This window comes from Amphiura filiformis, chromosome 20 (genome assembly GCF_039555335.1).
Source record: "Amphiura filiformis chromosome 20, Afil_fr2py, whole genome shotgun sequence".
In the NCBI taxonomy this organism is placed as follows: domain Eukaryota; kingdom Metazoa; phylum Echinodermata; class Ophiuroidea; order Amphilepidida; family Amphiuridae; genus Amphiura; species Amphiura filiformis.
The window spans coordinates 43,528,374-43,540,987 of NC_092647.1; the positions used below are offsets into that span (position 1 = coordinate 43,528,374).

The 12,614-nt window shown below is 34.4% G+C and overlaps 1 protein-coding gene across 1 annotated transcript; it reads left to right on the plus strand.

Annotated features, from left to right (window-relative positions):
- The first annotated feature begins 10,310 nt into the window (after positions 1-10,310).
- Positions 10,311-11,390, plus strand: LOC140142339 (allatostatin-A receptor-like). Its single transcript, XM_072164309.1, has 2 exons — positions 10,311-10,970; positions 11,037-11,390. The coding sequence occupies exons 1-2, from the start codon at positions 10,311-10,313 to the stop codon at positions 11,388-11,390; spliced, it is 1,014 nt and encodes a 337-aa protein (XP_072020410.1).
- The last annotated feature ends 1,224 nt before the right edge of the window (positions 11,391-12,614 follow it).

Consider the following 12,614-nt stretch of genomic DNA (forward strand, 5'->3'; position numbering starts at 1 on the left):
GTTATTTGGTATAACTAGAGGCATTTTAGAAGAGTCAGTATTATGTTCCCTAACTGTCTTAACATTTATATTTATAGCTTTGAAGTCTGTTTTTTATGTAGAATAGATGCAGAATAAAGTCAATAAACTAACGTGATTTATGCCGACACCGTAAGCAGTACATTCATGATGAAAGGAAATCTCGGAAATGGAAAGCTAACCTTACTAGTATCATGCAGTATGGACAAGATTCTTTCTAGAATTGGGAATTGAGAAATCATTTAGCGTTTTCGTTCCAGTTCTACAGGACCAATTTGCAACATACACATACTATTGGTGTTGTTGTTTCACTTATTTTCTTCGGAGGATATTTTATGAGCAAGTAATTTGTTTTCTATTATCTTAGCTAAGTGCATAATTATAACAGTAATCGAAAATGTGTGGGGGTGTGTGGGGGTGAGTGGGGGTGAAGGCGGCGAAATGGGTTTGTTTGTTTTCACCGCCTTCGGCGGCTTTTTTTTTTCAATTCTAATGTATACATTTATACAAAGTTGGGTGGGGCAAAAAATATTTTTTCTCATCAGCATGATCAGTGAGGCAAAAATGTTTTTTTGTCTGATAGTGGGCGAAGTAATTTTTTTATCTAAATTTACTGACTAGTGGGCGAAGTTCTTTTTTCTTCAAAAAACTCCCATGCCTCTCCCTGAAAATCAAATGGTGCGTCCCTATGACTAAAGTGATTATAAAGTGATTATATGATCGAATGATTTTGCAAATAAATGAAGTCACTCACGGAACAAATTTTTTGTTTATCCCTTATTTTTCCATTTGGATATGTTGGAGAAATGCGGAAATTAGTCTATAATCCAGCAGATGAACAGCACATATCATGCAAGAATATGTAGGGGAGACTGGGGTAATTGTGATCCCTTTTTGCATTTTTACCATGTACTAAGTAATTCTTTAAGTATGAACTGAAGAAGTAAAACTCCTGCATGAGTGGATATGGGTACCTATAATATGTGATATATATAATTTGAAAATATATTACAATTTGCATAATAATTAACATTATGTTAATTAGTTTCTTCCTGATAACAATTTACAACATGTTTTATTGTCATTGCAATAATTTCAGGCCATTTGAACTGCTTAATTTTCCAGAAAAGGGCATTTTAAGGCATTTTGTACAAAACTTGTTAAAATTGTGTAAATTTGTTGCCGCAAAGTAAAAAAGGGAGTTTATTTTGAAATTACAAAGGCATAAAATTAAAACTTACACCTAATTATGATGTTCTATATGTTTTTTATTCATTCAAAAGGTAGAACTAATACGTTTTGAATTAATTTGTCAACTCAAATTTAAAAGTCCTGTGGTTATTTTATAATTTTAAGTGTATTTCTTTTTCTTATAGTTGCCTACTATATTCATTTTTATTTTTGTACTGTTTTCAGTTTTTATACCTTTATATATCCACAACTACATTTTTGGTGAGATTTTTTACTGAAGTACATGTCAGTTAACATTATGCTAAATTTTGCATGCCGAAACTGCAGCCGAATCTGATTGCTCATTACACTTCCTTGTTTTGACTTAAACATAAGGCCTGTCATCTTTTTTTTTCAATTATGACCAAATGGCTAATTTGATCAAAATATAACAGATTAATGACCAAAATAGCCTTTTAGGGGGGTGTCAGATGCAAGTAATTTGCATGAGACATGAACAGTGCTATATTTACCCCAAGCCGGGTATTACATAATATGCAAATTTACCTCATTAAATAAACATTTTTGTAAAATGATATTGTTATTATGACTTTTTGTAAAATAATATTGTTATTATGTCTTTTTTTTTGTGGTGAAGTGTGCGGGTGTGAGGTGAGAAATCAAGTGTATTTTCTTTTTTCCCTTCAGGTTTGGTGTATTGTATTTTTTCATTTTGTGTATACTGTGTTTATATATATTTAGGCCTTTCTTTTAAGTGTTTCAGGGGGCACAACATATTTCAGGCTTTTGCTTCTAGTTGTGTCTCCTCCATCGTTTTTTATCATGTTTTGTTATTTGTATGTTTTAATTTTGATGGAAATAAATTTGATTGATTTGGTAAATAGCAATTAATAATCATTTACTTTTCATGTCAAACACATACAAAATAGTCAGTGATACAACCAATAAATACCACCCCTATGAATACGAAAGGACTTGCCACTTTTTTAGAGCCATTTGCGATGTCGCTTCACTAAATAGACCCCTCGCGGATCGATCGGGGGGGGGGGGACTCACTAAAATGGGTGACGGGGATGTGCGGCAACATTGACCCCCCATTTGTCAACTCCCTCTCACCCAATGACCCCCTTTTTTGTTTTATGAACTCCTTCTCACCCAATGACCCCCTTTTTGTTTTCCTGTCACCAAAAGACCCCAGTTTATATTTCAACCCACATTTTTCAGTCTCACTGAATGGCCTCTTTTTGGTAAGATGTTCCCCAGTCTCACGGAAAGACCCTCTTTTTGGGGCCTTCTCACTGAAAGACCCTCAGTTTTCGGTGTCTACGTTCTCACCGAAAGACCTCTAGTTTCGAACTGCTGTCCGCACATCCCCGTCACTTCCAAAGTCGAGTGCCTCCCCCGGAATAGACCCCCCTCATAAAGATTTTAATGCTATTTGAATAATTTTTTCACCAAATAGTAGCATAAATACCACTCTTTCATACAGTACAAAGTTTAGTCACCTTGACCAAACCTTAGTATAAAGACACCCTGATAAAGACAAAGGGGTCACATTTACCCCCTCACCCCAGGGGCACAATTACTCCAGTATCCCCAACATATCTCACATACAGTGATATAATATTCAGTAAAAACATTTTCAACCTGTCATTTTTTTTGGTAAGCCTTTTTTGTTAAGCCTTTCACATTCTTAGTTTAACTGTTTGAGATTTTAAAAAAGTATAGACAAAAAAGACACGAGGTAATTCTTATTATTTTCTTTATTTTGAAACGAGTGGTCACAGGCCACTGGCAATATCAACAGTATATATTTTGGCACTATGCGGATATTAATAATCGCAGTGATCAATATTGTTGATTTTATAAGTTGATAATAATGCAGGGGTGTTCTTTGTTTATTCAGCATCATAGTTAGGATGATCAAAGCCCGGGGGGCACTCAACTTTGGAAGTGACGGGTATGTGCCTACCGGAGTCGCGAAGTAGGGGCCTATCGGGTACAAAGCGTTATTTTAAAAAGGGGTCATTGGGTACAAACAAAATAAAAAAAAGGGGTCATTGGGTACAATATTTTGAAAAAAGGGGTCATCGAGTATAAGATTTAAAAAAGGGTCAGCGGGTAGAAAATTTTGAAAAATGGAGCAAAATTTTGAAAATTTCGGCATAATTTTGAAAAAATTGAGCAAAATTTGACAGTTTCGGCATTTTTTTGTTCCATTTTGATGATGCTATTCTAGAAAAAAGGGGGTCATTGGGTAGCCTCAACCAAAAAAGGGGGTCATTGGGTAGCCGCAACTCAAAAAAAAGGGGGGTCATCGGGTATGGCTTTTAAAAAAAGGGGGTCATCGTGACATCGGGTATAGTCGACTTCAAAAGAGGGGGCCTATTGACAGGCACATACCGTCACTTCCAAAGTTGAGTGCCCCCCCGGGGATCAAAGTAATTAAGAAAGTAGAAAATTAATGTAATTAAAATGTCATTTAACAAAGAAAATGTCAAATAAAAATCAAATAATTAGGCCTAAATATTTTGCAATTTTCAATTTTGGATGCGGGAGGGAAAACTCAAAATCAATTGTGAAGGGCCAATATCATTATGTAAACAAGAATACACTTTTGACACATGCTGTTCAACTGACCATGCTGATCGAGTTGTTTATTAAATCTTGTTTATCATTTAATACGTTTGGTTTATAATTTTGTACCTTGATTTTATGCTCAAACCCACCATCTCCGAATTCTGGGGAGGGGCATCTCTGCGGGACTCTGCCTTCCACCGCGGACAAAGCGCTTTCAAATTTTCTTCGTGTACCAAGTTGAACAGTTCAAAGAAAACCAACTTTAGTTATTAAATATTTTGTCATGTTTGTCATCCCAGCAAACACAAAACGTTTTCAACATCATTCGCAAATGGTTATAAAAGGTTGTCAGAAAACGTTTAAATGTCGGGTTATATAAAGGGTATATTAAGAGTATAAAACGTTTTCATAACCTTAAAAAACATTTTTTGATAATCTACTGCTCAGCAAATAAAATGTTTTACAGAAAACGTTTAAATGTCGGGTTATATAAAGGGTATAAAAACGTTTTAATAACATTCCAAAAACATTCTTGAAAACTTGATACAAAACATTCTAAACAGAATGTTATTTTGGGGTTGAAAAATATTTTTCGAAAAATGTTTGCCCAAAATATTTTCAATAACGTTTTAAAAACGTTTTCATGACCTTTATATAACCCGACATTTAAATGTTATTAAAAAGTTTTGAAAAAAACATTTTAAGAACATTTCTGTGTTTGCTGGGTTCAAATGTTTTAACATAATGTTATTTAAGTATTGACACAACATTTGGCAAAAATGTTTGCAAAAATAGTTTACAATAACATTTTGAAAACATTTTAAAAATATTGTTGTAGTGTGTTTTCATACAAAACGATTTAAAACGTTATCATGACCTTTATATAACCCGACATTTTAATGTTATTAAAACGTTTTTACCTAAACCAAAAGCCAAAATATAACTTATTTAAAACGTTTTTAAGAGAGATTTTCTGAGAAATACCGATGAAATGGGAAAAAGGCGGAAGATGGGGGTCAGCAAATTTCAACCATATTTTGGCAATTTAGTAAGTTTGGATAAGTGTTCACATTAATCAGGTTTAAAAATCTGGTATACCCCTCCTAGGAAATATGGGACCCCCTAAAATATGCCCCTAACACACATTTCCCTAACTTGTAAAATACCGTTTGATACCATTTTTGAGCAATATTTTGGCGCCTAAGACGACCATTAATGAAATTAAATTTTTGTACACGAAATCTTTCATCCTTCATCTTCTTGAAAAAATATAAAACAATAAATATTTGTATTGGGATGTTCCATTTATTTACAGGGGAGGGGGCCCATATTTCACATTTTACAACTTTTGAAAAAAACTGAAATATCCATCTACTTTGTGACGTCATTGTAAGAGTTCCCCAATCTTTTTCAAATTGTTCATTACAGGAGAGAAGCTCTGTACATAGGTTATTCATATGATGCAATAAAAATCATGGAGACTTCTTTACTTTTCAGAAAACACAAACATGTATTTCCCCAATATATGGCATTGGTATAATGATGCTGTATAGTACACCAACATCAAATGTATGATCTTTTCACTGTATCAGTCCCTTACCTTGAGTCAATAGTCAGTTATTGCTTTGAAGAGGTGATCACCACATTTAAGAATACAAACCAAGTAACTGGGTGCTTCTCTTTTACAGCACATTGGTAAAATCGCCAGTAAATAATGCTCCATGAACTCCCAAACGCGCATTTCCCGGACTTGTAAAATGCGGTTTTATACCATTTTTGAACAATATTTTTGCACCTAAGACGAGCATTTATGAAAGTAAATTTTTGTACACCAAATCTTTCATCCTTTGTCTTCTTAAAAAAGTATAAAACAACAAATATTTATATCGGGATATTCCATTTATTTACAGGGGAGGGCCATATTTCACATTTTACAACTTTTGAAAAAATAAGTGAAATATCCCTCTACTTTGTGACGTCATTGTAAGAGTTCCCCAATTTTTTTCATATTGTTCATTACAGGAGAGAAGCTTTGTACATAGATTATTTATATCATGCAATAAAAATTATGGAGACTTCTTTACTTTTCAGAAAACACAAACATATATTTTCCCCATAAACCGGTATGGCATTGGTATAATGATGCTGTATATTACACAAACATCAAACGTATGATCTTTTCACTGTTGACCAGTCCTTTATCTCGAGTCAGTTATCTTGAGTCAGTTATTGCTTTGATGAGTTGAGCACCACATTAAGAATACAAACCAAGTTCATGGGTGCTTCTTTTTTTACAGCATATTGGTAAAATCACCAGTAAATAATGCTCCATGAACATATAGGCCTATATTTGAGCGTTATCACGATTATTATGATGATCACAAGCTCCTATTCTGACTTTTAATCATTTTACATGTATCAGCACTTGGGTATAGGAACTAGGCCTACAAAGGGTCCGTGACACAAAAGTACAAAATCCTATTAACCTTGGGAGGGGGGGGGGGTAAATCATAATACTAGTAGTGGGCTTTAATTGGTCATGTCTTGTTTTTCTTAGGGCAGGTGTGGGGGTGTGCGTGTATGTGTTTTATTTGACTTAGGCCTATCTCAACATCTGGGCCTACCGGGCAAAAATCCATTTTGACCAAATTTACTCTACACTTTGAACCATGCCCGTAAACCTCATATTATAGAAAAAAGCTAGACAACAGTTTAAAAATTACATAACAATATTGATATTAATGATGAAATAGAAAAATAACATACTGTTAAAAATGAAACATGTAGATAAATTGTTTGCTCTTTTTCTACATTTTATATTTTGGTTTATTCTATATTTTTGATATACAGTGTAAGCTATTCGAATAATAATAAAGGGAAGGCAGTTTCCATGGCAACAACCATTTATACTCATTCAGTCATTTTTAAGCGAATTTCCCCGTAACATTTGTTAAATTTTCTTTTAAAATTTTCCAAAAAATTGCCCTTTGGATATAAATGGCTGTTGCCACGGAAACTGGAAACCGCTACAGGCGCAGGCATAATCTGCTGCTCGATCCACTCGGAAGGTTCCATCCCCATTATCATCAAGATAAACCCCACTATGCCATCTTTTGTTGCCTCCCTTATTCCAGATGACAGCAACAATATTTTTCTGTGACCTATGACCTCTTGAAATTCATAAGTACTCTTTAGGCATAAAATGCATGTTTTTAGTAATTTGGGGGATTTTGGCCAAAAATTGACCCATTTTCATATTACTTGCATTACAATTTAAAACGTTTGTATTACACTTTATGTTATTGATATACATGGATTCTTTAATTTTAGGCTACATATATTAGGAGAATTCAAAGAGAAGACAGTTTCCATGGCAACAGCCATTTATACTAATTTTTAATTCCCCAGTGAATTGAGCAAATGTCCCGGTAAATAAAACATGCTATTTTATTAATCACTCAAATGGATATGAAATTATTTCATACAAGAAAGGTAGACCTTCTCCGAATTACTGCGAACGGAGCCAGTTTTGATAATAGTTTTGGTATCAAAATAGTAGCGTCACTTTTCAACAGTTTCAATAAAAAATCTGATTCTGTAAAGATAGCCATGAAATTAAAGCTTAAGGGCTCGGATAGGGATGTTTTTAATTATTTTTTGGGACCTTAGAACATTTTGAATACGAGGAATGTCCTTCTGATATTAAATAATGTAAAATATATATATTAAATTCGTGATATAATACACATTTTATGGCAAATTATTTAAAATTTATACATTTTTTAAAAATTAACAGTCCTCAAAGTAAAGTGTATAAATATGATGATATGTACTTAAGGTACATATCATTTACCTCTTGATAAATTTGTGACTATTTTTGCATTTTTCTCAAAAACTAATAAAACACTGGTAACAAAAGTTATGTATATTATTGGGACAAGGAATCCAGTTACTACACTGGAATTTCAGTGACTCAAGATAAGTAGTTATTGATTTATTGATCAAATATTGGTTTCCCTCATTTTTGACTGTAACTCCACAACCGTTGTCTGTGCTGAAATAAAATTTTCAGTGCAGTAGTTAGTACTCCTTGCCCCTATAATATACATATCTTACTTGTCACCAATGCGCTATAATTTGTGAGAAAATGCAAAAATAGGCACAAAATTGGCCAAGGGTGTAGTACCACCTTAAGGCCGACAATCAATTGAAAATTTTGACCTTAATCTGATATAGATTTTTTTTCCCGAAAACACCAAAGCAGGTTAGGTCTTTTTGGGAAAAATCCGAGCCCTTAAATGAAAATGTATTCTTTATTTAATACAACTAGAGAGGATGTAGAAATTAAAAAATATTGCCACGCATGGTAGAAAATGCCACTTAAAAATGTTGATTTTTATGCAATATGATGGAGAGAGAGAGGAGGAGAGAGAGAGAGGAGGAAGAGAGAGAGAGAGAGCACTCATAGGAACCTCAATACAAATCCCAAAATCAATTGAATGTCAACAGCATGATTGGTATTTCAAAAATTAAAAATCATAGATAGATAAGCATTTTATGTTAATCATAATAACACCCCTACTTGATGAATGTATCATTCCAATATTACTATTGTCTTTGTTGTTCACTACATGTGATAGAAAATAATTGTAGGCTATATCTACCTTGGAAGAAAGAGATAATATTCATTTGAGGATGCATATAAGCATGATGCAATTTTTAAATCAAAACAAAGGTAATTTTAGTACTAACACGGGGTATTGACACCCAACAAATAATGGAATAGTCCTTTTCTAAGCATTTCTACAGCAAAATTTAGGCCCCAAACTTATTAGGCAACAGTATTGTTGATGTTGTTTACTTCTAATATGCTCACTTTTTATCCAATTTCTTTTCAAACATGGAAAATCACCGAACATGAGTTTTTAGCTTAGAAATATCGCGGTTGCATTTTCTGAAAAAGGGCATAAAATAAGATGTGCTCATTTTAAAACAGAAAAAGTCTCCATGATTTTTATTTGCTCAATTGTTTGGCCTATATTTACTTTATCCAACATATCAATAACTTTTACAAAAATATTGGGGAACTCTCACAATCATCTTGTAAACTTGGCTTCAAAATTGGGATTTTTAACATTTATAAAATTGCTGAAAAGGCCATTACACCCCTCTCTCAAAATGGAACAATCCAAACTTTTTCTAAAGAATTTGTAATTGCTCTGTCGAGACAAAATGTGCATAATTTAATACTGTGAAGTATAAATAAATTGTCTGCAAATTGGTGTTATTACGTGGCTCTAGTCGAAAGTTAGCGCAAATTTCGAAGTTTTTGTGTCTGAGAAGACAATCCCAGGGGTTCATTTTGAGGGGGGTCCAGTATCTCCCAGTGGGGGTCCTCAAAATTTTTAATACCTCCACTGTTAAAACTCATGGACACATGTTTGATTGACAAAATATGAACAAAATTTGCTGACCCCCATCTTCCACCTACCATCTGAGTCTATCGGATAAACTCTCTTAAAACGTGTTTGTGTTTGCTGGGATATATTTGTGTCCAGACCATGGAGCTGCATGGCAAGAGTCCTTGGCCTATAAGTATGTTTTAACACCATGTGTGGTTCGGTGTACAATTACACCGGAACAATTACCAGAAACCTCAACTGTCAAAACCAAAATTTGATGACCCAATTGCAATTAACATCAGGTGGCGATTTCTTGCCTTGTCGTGCGGATTATTCATCGCTACCAGAGTACACAAAATGAGATAAAAGTACCTTGGGATACATTCTGTACAGAACCGTGACACCTGGAGTCGATATTTTGTTAGAGATGTTGTGGTTACATTTTTATTCGTTAATAATACATGGATCAAGAGAAACCTGTCAGTTTTGTTTTTGATGTAATACGCTCAAGACTGCACTGTCTGTACTGTTGAAAATCACGCACGTGGCTCTACATCATTTTGTTCATGTTCATAGTAAAACAAAATCGTTTTTGAATTGGGATTCCACTTTTCTTCATCAGCATTTGCTTCCTTCACATATTGGACTGAAACGGCGTGATCGTTGGTCACCATTTCAACTGTTTATCTTTCCTTTGCTTCGCATCAATTATCAACACCAATAAAGGACAGTGTTTGACCACAACACAAAATATAGCGTAAACATTCGAACAACGAGTGAGGTGTTTGGCAAAACCTTGGGAGTTGTTATTTGTTTATGCTATCACGAGAAACGGCCTCATCATTTATAGGGGCAAGACTTTTACTATCTCACAAGCATATTGGTCGGATACTATACTAGTACCTCAAAGCACTGCTCACAACTTCTTGATTTAAATTGGTTGGATATTTATTTCCCGGACTAATATTTCAATAGAAATCAAGATTTTGAAAACCTTTTTAAGTTCAATCAACTTTCTCGAGATGGCGGAGCAGTATCAAGAATTTAATACAAGTAACTCGTTGTCATCCGGAAACGTTACCAATCATTCTTCTTCATCAGCGGAAAACTTGTATACTTATGGAGAGCAAATTTTGTCGCTACTCTGTGGCTTTTATCGTCGTGTTTGGAATGACTGGGAACTCATTGGTTGTAATTGCTGTTCTATTGTCGCGAAAGCTTCGAACTGCAACAAATGTGTTTGTTGTCAATTTAGCTGTTGCTGATTTTCTTACAAGCTTGTTTCTGACTTGGAGCGTCGTTGCGCTAATTGGGAAAAATGGATGGCCGATACCAAAAGCAGAATGGTTATGTTCCGCAGGAGGATTCATGATATTTCTCTGTACTGGTGTTAGTCTCTATAATCTTGCAGCTATAGCTTTGAACAGGTTGGTCCTCATCACCCAACCATTTGAAACATACAGGAAGATATACACACCCATCAATATTGTGTTAATGGCTGCTCTTATTTGGATCATCCCAGTCACTATTTTCATTTCGTTGCCTCTTGCTGGTATTGGTGGATTCGGTTACGATAAAAAACACTCCACATGCAGTGATCTTGACCATCATCCGAACAATGAAATTTTCCAACTCGCCCAGACCCTTCTCTTCTACCCTGTTCCTCTCATCACCATCGTACTTAGCTACGTGTTTGTTTTCCGGCACATGAAGAGACACTTTCGCAAACAGAGAATGCACGAACTTTCGGATCAGACCGCTGCTTTCTCGTCATCAAATGTATCAAACCACTCAGGAAGCTTCATCACAAACATCACTCTAGTTTCAGAAGATTTAGACATTCAGAAGTCAACTCCAAAACGCAACACCGCTCCTGCGTCTTCTTCGCGTCGATCTCAACGCATCGATGAACTGGAAGTTGAGATCACCAAGAATCTATTTCTAGTGGTGTGCGCTTTCTTTCTATTTTTCTCGCCATACTGCATCGCTCTCTTCATCCCAGGTAATGACTATCTACTTTTGTATTTGGCGATCAGCATTCTTGCTAATTCGACGATAAACCCTGTGATTTATTGTAGAAGACACCCGCATTTTAAAGTTGTGCTTGGATTAATGTTGCGATGTCGATATGCAGAGATTCCAGAGCCTTCAGATACACTGAAAAGACTTATTTCCAAAGATGGAAATTCGTACCATTAAACCATGGTAATAATAATATTAAACAGTAACACATATACTAGTATTGAGTTGGCCCAACCATGCATGAATATTGTACCAATACTGTCAATGTTTGCCTGATGAGCCTTCTGCCCCACTCTTAGCGACAATGGCTGTTAATTTGCGAACATTTCTGATGTGCAAGTTAAAAAACACATTTATTGCAAAACCAGTATCTATAGGCTACATTTGTTAATTTAGCACTCTTTGTTGTTTTAAAATAGAATTTGCAAATTTAAAGACCCATTCAGTGATCCCAGCACAATTGTAAAATAATTAAAACTGTTATGGGGCCTATAAATTGCTTAAAAGTGAATTTGGAAAGTCATTCAAATTGTCATTTGATGTTTTTGAAATGAAAAATTTGGCAGCAGTATTGACGAAGTTGAAGCCCCATTCAAATACATGTAGCTAATTTATACTGACAGTATATAATAACAGATTTAATACATGTAAATGCCTTATTTTGTCTTAAATAGGCCTACCCAGCTTTCATCTGAACCACTAGCAGGCTATGTTAGCACACAATGACTAAGGTACCAAAATATGAATTTTGATGATATTTATGATAGTCCGGTTGAGCAAATCACTGAATGGGCCTTTAAATGTCTACTTTATGCTATGAAATTTGTTGTGAAAATAAGTTGTTTGAAAGAAACCGGCAATTATTATTCCCGGTTATTAATGCCATCAAATTGTTGAAAGTATAATTAGCAAGAATACAAGTACTGTTATGCTTTATTTTAGACAAGTCTGTAAATTGGCTTTGTGAATCTGACACAAAACCCGAATATTGTATACTCACTGATTTTAACATTTTTCTCACAGAGTGAAAGTTTTTCTTCAAAAATTACTGTGTTGTTAAGAAACTTGGAACTGGTTTAGATGATAATAATATGTTATGTTGTTTTCAAAACCACTGAACCTTAGGCCCTTCACATTAAATTCTTAGTTTACTGTTAAAGATTTTTTTTAAAGGTATACGAGGTAATTTTTACTGTCAAAGAAAACGTCATATAAAAATCAAATAATTAAATATTTTGCAATTCTCAATTTTGGATGCGGGAGGGAAACAGTAAATTCAAACTCAATTGTGAAGAGCCTTATCTGAGTTTATTAAAAGTTTACAAAGCAAAATGGACTTTCAAAATTGTGTTTTATGGATAAGCCGTTTTATGGATAAGCGGTTTTGATGTTTTGCGAATA

Coding starts and splice junctions, on each gene's coding strand:
- LOC140142339 (XM_072164309.1), top strand. CDS start 10,311: ATGGAGAGCAAATTTTGTCGCTACTCTGTGGCTTTTATCGTCGTGTTT. Junction 10,971..11,036: donor CTGCTTTCTCGTCATCAAAT/GTATCAAACCAC, acceptor TTAGACATTCAG/AAGTCAACTCCAAAACGCAA.